Here is a 13,357-nt window from a genome sequence, read left to right as displayed (position 1 = left end):
ACCTGATCACTTTGGTGGCCACACTCTGATGGAGATTCTGCACCTAGCATAGGGTTGATGCAAGTTTGATAGTGCTAGTGCAGTAATTATGGTCCCCAGCACACTTAAAGAAGAGCATTGGGTCTATTGTGCATTGGAAATGGGGCTGATCACTTCACAATCCTTTAGTCAAATATAATTTGAGAAACAAATACTGTATTTCTTTTGTTGGGGCCAAAAGTCTCTGAACACCACATGACAATGATCCGACAGTCATACTGCAAATACGATTAACCATTTCATGTCATCAGAACATAAAGTCTGAGGATACCTGTCCTGTCCTCTGTAGGTTTCCAAAATGAACATCTGGAATGAAGAGCACAGGCTGGGAGTCTAGGTCCGTCATGGTCTTGAAGAAGGTGATGTCGCTCTTCTTATGCAGTGGGACCGCTAACAACTTTGCATCAGACGCTACATACAAATTCCCAAAACAACAGAATCAGTGGACTCGAATGGGTCGTTTCTGAATGCAAGTTCATCCCATTAGTAAGTCATTATATAACACTTCCTGATATTGGGAATAAATAAGCCTCACCCTCTTTCATATAAACCCCACCCACTTCAGTGAAAGCCTAACCCCTTTCCAGTTCTGCAAATCAGGAATGTCCCGTCAAAATCTGTGAGGCATGTTATGATCTGATCACTCCTTTAGCCATCAAAAAATTAACAATTCACGCTGACCACAGTAATTAGCCAAACTCAGGGCCGTTTCTTGGGGCAGGCGAGCAGTGCAACCGCACTGGGCGCCCGCCGCGGCACTAACTGTGGCTCCCTGCTTCCCCCTCCTATTTCTCCCCGAGTAACCCGCTCGGGGGGCGGAGTTTGATGGAATGACGCGTTTGCGTCGTTACGTCACGACGCAACCCCGTCACGACGCGAAACCCCCCCCCCCCCAAACGGAGAACAGAGGGGGATCCAAGTTAGGAAGAGGGAAAGGCCGGCGCGAGGAGCGACTGGTGAGGCGGGCCGAAGAGTGGTAATCGCCTCAGCAAGTATTCTCTCTCTCTCTCTTTCTCTTAATGTGTAAAATGGGGACACCTGCCGTAATGTGTGAAATGGGGACTCTTGTCTGCCGTAGTGTGGGGATTTAATGTATCAAGGGCATTGCGGTGTGTGGCATAATATGGTACAGGGGGCATTACTGTGTGGGGCTTAATATGGTAGAATTTTTTTTTCCTGTGGTGGTCGTGATCTGTTGGAGCAGGGTCAGAAACTGGATTGTGAGGTAGTCTTTTCAGACGAGGCCATGCCCATTTAAAAGAGGCCACACCCATTTAGATGAGGCCACGCCCCCTTGCCGGGTGCACACGCAAGTTTTTTTTTATCTAGGGGGGGGGGGGGGGGGCTACGGGCACATTTTTTAATGTTATGGGGGGGGGGGGGGGGCGCATTTTTAAATCTCGCACTGGGAGCCAAATTGGCTAGAAACAGCCCTGGCCAAACTTATGATGTGCAAGTCAATTCAGTCAAAGCTGTTTAGCTAGATATCAGGAATACTGAATGCACTCAGCAGCTAACCAAGTATATGTATAAGTATATCTTTTTTTGCTACATTTATCTCAAGATGGCCTGAACAACAAAATTAATAAAAATAATTAACTTTTTATTTTATGGCAGTGATGTTTAAATGCTAATAGTTTAACTATTACCTATGTAGATAATATCATCTACTGTATATATGCACTATTGTGTGTGTGTGTGTGTGTGTGTGTGTGTGTGTGTGTGTGTGTGTGTGTGTGTGTGTGTGTGTGTGTGTGTGTGTGTTTTAATACTTATTGTTGAGTCGGAGATTGATGATATAAAAGCTATTGCTTTTAGTGCAATAAAGTGTGCAAATACATTAAGTTTTATGAAGCAGATGGGTTTTAATTATTACATTTCTACATTAAAGAGCACCCATCACATACACACTGTGGATGTAGCCATTTTGCCTAACCAATATTCAAGAGAGTATGGCCTACAGACTCAGCAACATGAATATTTGTCCTGCTAACAAAATGGCTGCCAACCAGGTATGTGGGGGTGGGTGTGCCCTAATGGAAAATGTGGGAGTGTTTGCTCAGACAGAAAGCGGGGGGAAAGAATGTCTGGTGAAATGTGAAATGTGGTTTGAGCTCCCATGTGTCCCAGTTTTCCCCTTTTTTCCAGCCAAAAGATTTTCCTCACGATACATATTTTCCAATAATTGAAATTCCTGACCCAAATGAAAATAAGTAGCGATAGTTTGCTACAATGGTGCTTAAAACAGCAGTATGTGCGTTACTGGCGCATGTTCAGAAAAGGCCCATACTGGGCTCCTCAGTGTACAGGCCGGCCCTGCACAGCTCAGAAGAGAAAGCACGGACATCACTGGGCTTCTGCATTGGGGCGGGGCCCATTGATGCTTTGTTCCAGCCAGGGTATTTTTTTGGTTATTTCATGGCCTCTGAAAACTTCAGATCACAATCTGGTTTCTCAGTCACAAAGTATGGGAACCCTGAATGTGATGCACGCTACATAAATATCACAAAATTGCCCATAGTTTTTCTGTAACGTGGGATGTGTCACAATGCAATAACACAAAACGTGTTTAATTATCCTGCTGCCAGGTTCATAGCTATCAGCATGACAATAAAAGATATAATTATCTTAAAATGCCAAAAGTTAATGCTCTAACACAGGCCTGGCCAACCTGTGGCTCTCCAGCTGTTGTAAAACTACAAGTCCCATCATGCTTTGCTACAGTTTTGCTATTAGGGAAGGCTAAAAACTGTGGCAGGGCATGCTGGGATGTGTAGTTTCACAACATCTGGAGAGCCACAGGTTGGCCAGGCCTGCTCTAACAGAACCCTCATTAATAAATAGGACTCACAGTTATTGGTGCATGGAGTCTGTGCCGTCTGACTTTTGCCTTTTTTTTTGTTCTGCTTTCGCTCTTCATCCCGGATTTTCCTCTCCGCTCCCTAGAAGTAACAAAAAAAAAAAAAGCACACGTGTAAAAGAGAGAGAGAAGAAAAAAGTTTTTGTTTTTGTACCATAATGCCTTTCACTAAGAGTTCAAGTTGTCCAGGAAATTTCCAGGGGAAATTTGTTCCAAGTTTCAAGGGCCACTTTATATTATATTAGAATGGCAGTATAGAATTACATACTAAAATATAAGTTAATTCACCAGTCAAGAGAATGACGTAACATTATGTTGCGATATTGTGACTGCACTGACAATAGAAACATCTGCTATTATAGGATCTGTAACAGAAGGTCCTACCCGTACTATGATTTATCAATCATACATTAAAAGCTCTTCTCAGCAGTCAGTCAATGCCACTATCACCTATTCATTTTAAAGAATAATATATTATCGCCTGCCAGAATATATCCATTGTTGTGTTACCTTATCACAGAAGACCTTGATCTGGCAGTAGGCCCGGTGGATTGGCTTGTTGCTGCGGTTATTATAGCTATATGTGTCAATCTGAATCATAAGTGGAAGACCTTTGACTCCTTTCTGAGAGGAGAAATCAGTACTGAGACAATTCACTGTGATGAAAATCTAAGGAGAAAACAAAGAAGAACAGACTTGTGAGAGCCATGTATGCAAACGGTTGGGGCTGCCGCAGAGCAAATAACAGGTGTTCTAGCGTGTATTTGTAATGTCTGAAAGGCACATGAACAAGATTGGATCAGAAAATAAAAAGGTTATATTATCATGCTTTAACCCCTATAGGCCACATCTGGCCATCTAACCACATATGGGTCAGATGTGGCCCTATAAGGGGTCTATTCATGAAGCAGTGAAAATTGTGGAGAAGTAAGCCACTGGAGAAGTTGCTCATGGCGAACCAATCAGCAGTGAAGTCACATTTATAATTTGCATACTATAAAATTATACAGAGCAGCCACAGGCTCACTTCTCCACTCTTTTCACTGCTTCATGAATAGACCCCTTAGACTTCTGTTGCCTTGTGAGAACCACTGAAGGCAGATTGCGTGGAACCATCTTTTTGCCAGGATCTAACCCCTGCACATGCAATACATATGTGTTACCCTGCACCATACTTGCCTACCCTCCCGGAATGGCCGGTAGGCTCCCGAAAATCGGGTGGCCCTTCTGGCCCCCTGGAAACGTGGGCAGGTCTCTCGCTTTCGCTGGCTGCACACAGCAGAGAACAAGTGGGCAGTCCAAGGGGAATACGTTGACACAATTCAGGCTGAATCGAGTCATTGTAGCTCCGCCCCCGCTATACAGAGCCTGTTTAGCGGGGGGCATGGCCATGATGATGCAGTCTTGATGCCACACCTCTGGACTATCCACTTCCCCCCGCCGTCCATGCCCCGGACTGCCCACAGGAGGCGATTGGCTGGTACTTTATCACCATGCAATCTATCACTCTCCAGGGCTTCATAAATCTGTGCCTGTGTCTGACAAATGACCTACACATGACATTAGGCGATATGCCGCCGAGGTGCCCGACAGCCGATACGGCGTTGCGGGAAGGGGAGGGGGGGGTGGAGTGAAGTTTCTTCACTCCCCCCATCACCCGGCTCCATAGCAGTGCATGCTAATATGGACGAGATTGTCCTTATTGACTTGCATGCATAAACGACCCGGCACCAACGATGAACGAGAGCGGGGCCGCACATCGTTCATTGTTGGTGCCTACACACTAACAGATATGACCGATATCTCGTTCATTAATGAACGAGATTGTTCATATCTTTCAGTGATATTACCTAATGTGTAGGGCCTGTTAGTTAGAAGCTGATTGGTTGGTACTTTATCTTTCTCCAAGCTTTGATAAATGTCTCAAAAAAAAAAAAAAGCAATTGAGATTGCATCTTTACAACCATATGGGGGGTCTTAGGTAATATCCGCTAACTGCTATTTGCTGTCCTTTTGAGTGACCACTGGTCCCATAACTGGGTAGTCAAATAATGCCCACACATGTAGCAACTAGGCCATTCTGTGTAATCTCCAAGCAAACAGATCATTGAGGTTGTGAGGTGACCCTATAACAGTGGTTCCAACTCAGCTCTCATGGATTCCTAAAAGTCCAGATTTTAAAGATATCAATGCTTAAGTTCAAATGGTTAAAATCAAATTGTAGTAACTAAACTGCCTGTGCTGGAGCATGGATATCCTTAACACCTGGACTGTTGAGGGAGCTTTGAGGTCCGAGTTTGGGAATCACTGCCCTACACACAGATTGCCCAGTTGCACTGCTCCACTTATTGAGGAATCTTGCTGATGTAATAATTGCAGCTGAAGGCATGTATACCTATACTAAGAAATGAAACGTTGGGGTAAATTTACTAAGGTGGGAGATTTGTAGAACTGCTGATGTTGCCCATAGCAACCAATCAGATTATATCTATTATCTGCTAGAAGCAGCTAGATAAATGGTAAGTAGAATCTGATTGGTTGCCATGGGCAACATCACCAGTTCTAAAAATCTCCCACCTTAGTAAATTTACCCCGTTGTATCTATACACATGGCAATTCAGGTAACCATTTGACCTGTTTCTTATTCTACCTAATTAAATTTTATCTGATTGGATTAAACTTCAACCATGCATATAATTATTTTAGTGCCTACACAGGCTACAGTGGAAAGGCAGCTTGTTTGTAAGGTGCATCACTTAGAGGAAACAGGCAAAACAAACGCCTTTATAAAATAACCTCATATTATTTTCTGCTTACGGACATCAATGTGTAAATGTGATGTGCCGTATTATTTATGTACAAGGTGTTCCATGATGGAATGCCCCTTTCCAACCTGACAATGGGCCACAAAAGAACCCCTGCCCGTGGACCACAAAATGATGCGGTAGGGGCCGCATGCGGCCCGCAGACCGCGAGTTTGATACCCCTGGACAAGATAATTGTTAATTATGTCTGGATATGTAAAATCACAGATTGGGAGAGCGTGTACTGAACACATACCGACTCTCCCTGAATGTCGGAAAGACTCCCTGACACATTGGTAATCTCCCTGGCTCCCTGAAGTGTCTAACAATCTCTCTGCAGGAGGACTAGGTGGACTCAGCACAGTATGATGTCATCAATCTCCACCTACCATGGAGGAAACACTGGGGAGAAGATTGAGGAGGAGGTGTGTGCTACAAGAAAATGGCCACTGATCTCCTGCACGCTGATGGCTGCATGAGAGGCTATGTGCCAAAAGATGTGTGATTATTTAATGAGATATGTGATAAATTGTATATACATATTTTATTAGCACTGAACTCTGTAACTGCTTAGGAGCTTATTTATAGTTAGACATACTGGATGCCCGTTTTGTAACGCGCTTCTCCGACACAGCAGTACACGGCGTGCACATGAAATGCAAATAAAAACGCCGTGTTTCATTTGCAATCTCCCCGAAATGCTTTATCAAAAGTAGGCAATTGTGGTATACTTTTCTCACAATACTAAGTTTATAGACTTATACAGGCTATTGCAAAATAGAGCGCATTTAACATTTGGCAGATCAGCATAATACATATATTGTTCAGTAGATTACCATAACACACATGTTGAGCTATAAATGCAAATGATTATGACAGTCCACAATCTCCCCATGCCTCTAAACTACTCTCTCTAACCTCCTCTCTTGGCCTCTCCCAATGGACTGACTCCCCTACTCATCAGGAGGGCCACTGCCTTGATCTTGTATTCACCAGACTATGCTCTGTTTCTGAACTCACTAACACTCCTTTCCCTCTCTCAGATCACAACCTTATCACATGCATGCTCTCCTCCATTACTTCAAACTCCATGTCCCTAAAGTCTACAAGGACACCTCTTACCCGCAGAAATATTAACGCTATTCATTTTCAACAACTATCTACCTCTCTGCAACCACTGCTTTCACCAATTTCTACATTCACCTCTCCAGAGACTGCTGTGTCACACCTTAACCAAACTCTAGTAACAGCACTTGATGAAGTGGCTCCAGCTACCCATCACACTCCACGTAGACTTAGATGTCAACCGTGGCACTCTAAATACACTAGACACTTACAAAAACTCTCACGAAAAGTTGAACGCCAGTGGCGTAAATCTCGTAGTTCAAGTGACTTTCTCACATATAAGACCACCTACCACTCTTATCGTACTGCTCTGGACACTGCCAAACAAACATATTTTCAATCTCTCATCTCTGCTCAAGCCTCTAACCCCAAGCGACTTTTTAATACATTTAAATCACTTCTTGTCCCTCCCTCACCTAACCCACCAGCCACTGTCAGTGCGCAAGATCTTGCTCCCTATTTCAAGGACAAGATTGACAAGATCCGAAATGAAATGGTATGCTCTTCCACAGCAAGTGACCTGCTCAATTCCCTGCCTGAACCCTCTAACACCTTCTCTTCCTTTGATCCTACAAATGAAGATGAAGTATCTGCACTCTTTTCATCTGCCTACTCTAATACCTCTCCCCTTGACTCTATACCCTCACAAATTAGTAAAGCTCTGTCTACTGTGCTCATCCCAACCTTAACGAAAATCTGTAATCTCTCCCTGTCTACTGGTATCTTTCCTTCTCTATACAAGCATGCAGTGATTACTCCCATTCTGAAAAAACAAAACTCTGACCCGAACTCTCTCTCTAACTACCGTCCCATCTCTCAGCTCCCATGCCCCTCCAAGCTACTGGAGAGACTTGCCTACACTCGCCTCACACACTTTCTTAACTCACACAGCCTACTGGACCCACTTCAGTCAGGATTTCGTGCCCAACACTCCACAGAGACAGCACTGACTAAGGTAGTGAATGATTTGGTCACTGCTAAATCTAAAGGACATTACTCTCTACTTATTTTCCTTGATCTCTCTGCTGCTTTTGACACTGTTGACCACTCTCTTCTCATACAAACACTACAATCCCTAGGTATTCAGGACACAGCCCTTTCTTGGTTCTCATCCTACCTATCTAATCGCTCCTTCAGTGTTCGTTTCTCTGATTCCACCTCTCCTTCGCTACCTCTCTCAGTTGGAGTACCGCAAGGCTCAGTCCTAGGTCCTCTGCTTTTCTCTATCTATACCACATCTCTTGGCAAACTAATCAACTCTTTCGGATTTCAGTACCATCTGTATGCGGATGATACTCAAATCTACCTATCCTCCCCTGATTTGTCACCATCTGTATTGGGCCGTGTCACTGAATGCCTCTCTGCCATTTCATCTTCGATGACATCTCGCCACCTCAAACTTAATATTTCCAAAACAGAATTAATTATATTTCCACCGGCCAATAGTAGTTTCCAACCTGATATCTCTATCACTGTTGAGAACTCTGCAATCACCCCTACCCCACAAGCTCGCTGCCTAGGTGTCATTCTTGACTCTGAACTGTCCTTTGTTACCCACATTCAATCTGTCTCAAGATCATGTTACATACATCTAAGAAACATATCCAAAATACGCCCTTATCTTACACAAGACACAGCAAAAACTCTAATCCATGCTCTCATTATCTCCCGCATTGATTATTGTAATAGTCTCCTGACCGGTCTTCCCAAACATAGGCTCTCACCACTACAATCCATTTTGAATGCAGCTGCGAGGCTAATCTTCCTTGCCAGACGTTCATCGTCTGCAGATCCGCTCTGTCAGTCCCTCCATTGGTTACCGGTATTCTACCGTGTTAAATATAAAATACTTTTACTCACATACAAGGCTATTAACCAAACTGCACCAACATACATCTCTTCACTCATCTCAAAATATCTCCCTACCCGACCTCTCCGCTCTGCACAAGATCTACGTCTCTCATCCACACGCATTACTTGTTCACACTCAAAATTACAGGACTTTATCCGGGCTTCACCCACTCTGTGGAATGCCCTCCCACGCACAGTAAGACTCGCCTCTAGTCTCCAAACCTTTAAATGTTCCCTGAAAACTCACCTCTTCAGACAAGCCTATCAAATTCCAGACCCACCCACATAACCTTCAGTGCTTCCCTATCTAATTACATCCTCTGTAGAGTATTCATAACATCACATATCTTGTCTTTCTTTAGTCTCACACCCTCCTGACACTTGGATAACTTTGTGGGGTATCATCATACAACCCATTAAGAACCTAGCAATCTGGTGGACCATTATGCAATAGGTAGCATCTATCCTTGTGTATCTATGCCTATTTCCCTATAGATTGTAAGCTTGCGAGCAGGGCCTTCCTACCTCTATGTCTGTCTGTTTTTACCCAGTTTTGTTCTATTACTGTTGTTCTAATTGTAAAGCGCAACGGAATATGCTGCGCTATATAAGAAACTGTTAATAAATAAATAAATAAATAAATAAATAATAAATGATTAATACAATATAGATGCATGGAAAATTGAATTTGAATATATTTTCTTTGAAATACAAATCTGCATTTACTATGGTCTAACCCTATGGCTACAATATTGCAGATATTTTAAATATCAATTTGTATGAACTTACACTTTCTTCCTAATTTAGCTCTTTAATATCCATTATGCACCTGCAGTATATTCTCACACCGATGTTTCCAAATATCGATGTATGAACTTATCTGCTCAAAGTTGGCATACGATTGGTTGCCCTTTATTATAGCTTTTTATGCCATTTTAGGTCAAATGAGAAACAGAATGATTGACATGAGAGTGAGAGGATATAAAACTCAAGACTGGGAGCCGGTTTGGGAGAAAGTCCCATGTGTCAGTGAACCTATTCTTAGGGGGCATGTTTTTGGTGCAATGTTGGATTGTGCTGTTGCCATCCGTCCTTTCTTTGCTACCATAACTTTTTTTTTAAATCTATTTAAATAAATAGGCAGCATATTTTTCTGCCAGATCTGTGTCTCCGTGTCTTTATGATGATGGTATACTTTAGTATTTAAGTGGTTTCACATAGAACAGAACCAACCAATCAGCACCTGTCACTTTACAGTCTGTGTTTGAAAAACAACAGGAGCTGATTGGTTAGTTTTTCATAGAAAAGCCCTGTTTGCGGTAAATAAGGCTGTTCTCTGCTTTATGTCACAGGGTGGGTTACCGTGGAGAAATTCATTACTTCTCCAGCGGCACCCTGGCTCCGTGGCTGAATGGCATCACCATACCATAGTATGGTAAGTGCGCTTCATTGAAGAAGGAAAGCTCTTTCCATTCCGCCACAGTGTACAGAATCGCCATCTCAGGATGGCGTAATCTGTACTACAATATGAAAAGGACGCGCCAGTCGTTACTTCCCGGTCAGCCTGGCACCTGCTCTATCCCTAGCTCCTTTACAGATCTGCAGCCCCTGTAGCCTCTCCTAGGCTCAGATGCTGGAACATGAGCAAGAAGTACCACCTGCCTCCATGCTTCTTGCAGAAGTCCGCAGGTGGAGACAAGGCCGCAGGAGCCCAGGATACCAGATCGCATTTTCAGAAAGATACGTATACATGAATTGCTTCCATGCCAAGCTATATCGCTTTGAATCAATGTAATATATAGACTTCATGAATAGACCCCTTTACCTCTCTCCACGCTATTACTCAAGCATTCATGGATATGCCCCACTGTCTTAATGCCCCTAGAATATTATAAGCCTAAAGGCCAGTACTCACTGGCAGATGCGGGGAGAGATGTGTGCTGAGCGAACCGCTCAGCACACATCTCTCCCCCCGCCCAGCACAGCGCGATGTGTGCTGAGCGTGCGGGGGGAGCGCTCATTTCACCCAGCGGGTGAAGTGCGCGACCCTCTAGATTGGCCTGCTTGTGTGTTGGTATGCTAGCACCAGCGAGGGGTACACACGGAGAGATCACTGCTTAAAATCTAAGCAATCTAGTCAGATTGCTTAGATTTTAAGCAGCGATCGCTCCGTGAGTAGCCCCCCTTTAGGGGTTTATTCTAGAGATGAGCGCCTGAAATTTTTCGGGTTTTGTGTTTTGGTTTTGGGTTCGGTTCCGCGGCCGTGTTTTGGGTTCGAACGCGTTTTGGCAAAACCTCACCGAATTTTTTTTGTCGGATTCGGGTGTGTTTTGGATTCGGGTGTTTTTTTCAAAAAACCCTAAAAAACAGCTTAAATCATAGAATTTGGGGGTAATTTTGATCCCAAAGTATTATTAACCTCAAAAAACATAATTTACACTCATTTTCAGCCTATTCTGAACACATCACACCTCACAATATTATTTTTAGTCCTAAAATTTGCACCGAGGTCGCTGTGTGAGTAAGATAAGCGACCCTAGTGGCCGACACAAACACCGGGCCCATCTAGGAGTGGCACTGCAGTGTCACGCAGGATGTCCCTTCCAAAAAACCCTCCCCAAACAGCACATGACGCAAAGAAAAAAAGAGGCGCAATGAGGTAGCTGACTGTGTGAGAAAGATAAGCGACCCTAGTGGCCGACACAAACACCGGGCCCATCTAGGAGTGGCACTGCAGTGTCACGCAGGATGTCCCTTCCAAAAAACCCTCCCCAATCAGCACATGATGCAAAGAAAAAGAAAAGAAAAAAGAGGTGCAAGATGGAATTATCCTTGGGCCCTCCCACCCACCCTTATGTTGTATAAACAAAACAGGACATGCACACTTTAACCAACCCATCATTTCAGTGACAGGGTCTGCCACACGACTGTGACTGATATGACGGGTTGGTTTGGACCCCCCCCAAAAAAGAAGCAATTAATCTCTCCTTGCACAAACTGGCTCTACAGAGGCAAGATGTCCACCTCATCTTCACCCTCCGATATATCACCGTGTACATCCCCCTCCTCACAGATTATCAATTCGTCCCCACTGGAATCCACCATCTCAGCTCCCTGTGTACTTTGTGGAGGCAATTGCTGCTGGTCAATGTCTCCGCGGAGGAATTGATTATAATTCATTTTAATGAACATCATCTTCTCCACATTTTCTGGATGTAACCTCGTACGCCGATTGCTGACAAGGTGAGCGGCGGCACTAAACACTCTTTCGGAGTACACACTTGTGGGAGGGCAACTTAGGTAGAATAAAGCCAGTTTGTGCAAGGGCCTCCAAATTGCCTCTTTTTCCTGCCAGTATAAGTACGGACTGTGTGACGTGCCTACTTGGATGCGGTCACTCATATAATCCTCCACCATTCTATCAATGTTGAGAGAATCATATGCAGTGACAGTAGACGACATGTCCGTAATCGTTGTCAGGTCCTTCAGTCCGGACCAGATGTCAGCATCAGCAGTCGCTCCAGACTGCCCTGCATCACCGCCAGCGGGTGGGCTCGGAATTCTGAGCCTTTTCCTCGCACCCCCAGTTGCGGGAGAATGTGAAGGAGGAGATGTTGACAGGTCGCGTTCCGCTTGACTTGACAATTTTGTCACCAGCAGGTCTTTCAACCCCAGCAGACCTGTGTCTGCCGGAAAGAGAGATCCAAGGTAGGCTTTAAATCTAGGATCGAGCACGGTGGCCAAAATGTAGTGCTCTGATTTCAACAGATTGACCACCCGTGAATCCTTGTTAAGCGAATTAAGGGCTGCATCCACAAGTCCCACATGCCTAGCGGAATCGCTCCGTGTTAGCTCCTTCTTCAATGCCTCCAGCTTCTTCTGCAAAAGCCTGATGAGGGGAATGACCTGACTCAGGCTGGCAGTGTCTGAACTGACTTCACGTGTGGCAAGTTCAAAGGGCATCAGAACCTTGCACAACGTTGAAATCATTCTCCACTGCACTTGAGACAGGTGCATTCCATCTCCTATATCGTGCTCAATTGTATAGGCTTGAATGGCCTTTTGCTGCTCCTCCAACCTCTGAAGCATATAGAGGGTTGAATTCCACCTCGTTACCACTTCTTGCTTCAGATGATGGCAGGGCAGGTTCAGTAGTTTTTGGTGGTGCTCCAGTCTTCTGTACGTGGTGCCTGTACGCCGAAAGTGTCCCGCAATTCTTCTGGCCACCGACAGCATCTCTTGCACGCCCCTGTCGTTTTTTAAAAAATTCTGCACCACCAAATTCAAGGTATGTGCAAAACATGGGACGTGCTGGAATTTGCCCATATTTAATGCACACACAATATTGCTGGCGTTGTCCGATGCCACAAATCCACAGGAGAGTCCAATTGGGGTAAGCCATTCCGCGATGATCTTCCTCAGTTGCCGTAAGAGGTTTTCAGCTGTGTGCGTATTCTGGAAAGCGGTGATACAAAGCGTAGCCTGCCTAGGAAAGAGTTGGCGTTTGCGAGATGCTGCTACTGGTGCCGCCGCTGCTGTTCTTGCGGCGGGAGTCCATACATCTACCCAGTGGGCTGTCACAGTCATATAGTCCTGACCCTGCCCTGCTCCACATGTCCGTGGTTAAGTGGACATTGGGTACAACTGCATTTTTTAGGACACTGGTGAGTCTTTTTCT

At 44.5% G+C, this 13,357-nt stretch overlaps 1 protein-coding gene across 1 annotated transcript in view; it reads right to left on the bottom strand.

The window, feature by feature from the left end:
- GRHL2 (grainyhead like transcription factor 2) overlaps positions 1-13,357 on the bottom strand; it is a 144,280-nt gene that overhangs the window by 29,582 nt on the left and 101,341 nt on the right. The window contains exons 9-11 of the mRNA XM_063924214.1: positions 3,410-3,568; positions 2,891-2,981; positions 311-450 (exon numbers count right to left, since the gene is read on the bottom strand). Coding sequence (XP_063780284.1) covers positions 311-450; positions 2,891-2,981; positions 3,410-3,568 — 390 coding nt within the window. The remainder of the gene's footprint in view (positions 1-310; positions 451-2,890; positions 2,982-3,409; positions 3,569-13,357) is intronic.

The sequence above is a fragment of the Pseudophryne corroboree genome, chromosome 5, assembly GCF_028390025.1.
Source record: "Pseudophryne corroboree isolate aPseCor3 chromosome 5, aPseCor3.hap2, whole genome shotgun sequence".
In the NCBI taxonomy this organism is placed as follows: Eukaryota; Metazoa; Chordata; class Amphibia; order Anura; family Myobatrachidae; genus Pseudophryne; species Pseudophryne corroboree.
The sequence above is the reverse complement of the archived record's forward strand: the minus strand, read 5'-3'. Positions and strand labels throughout refer to the sequence as shown.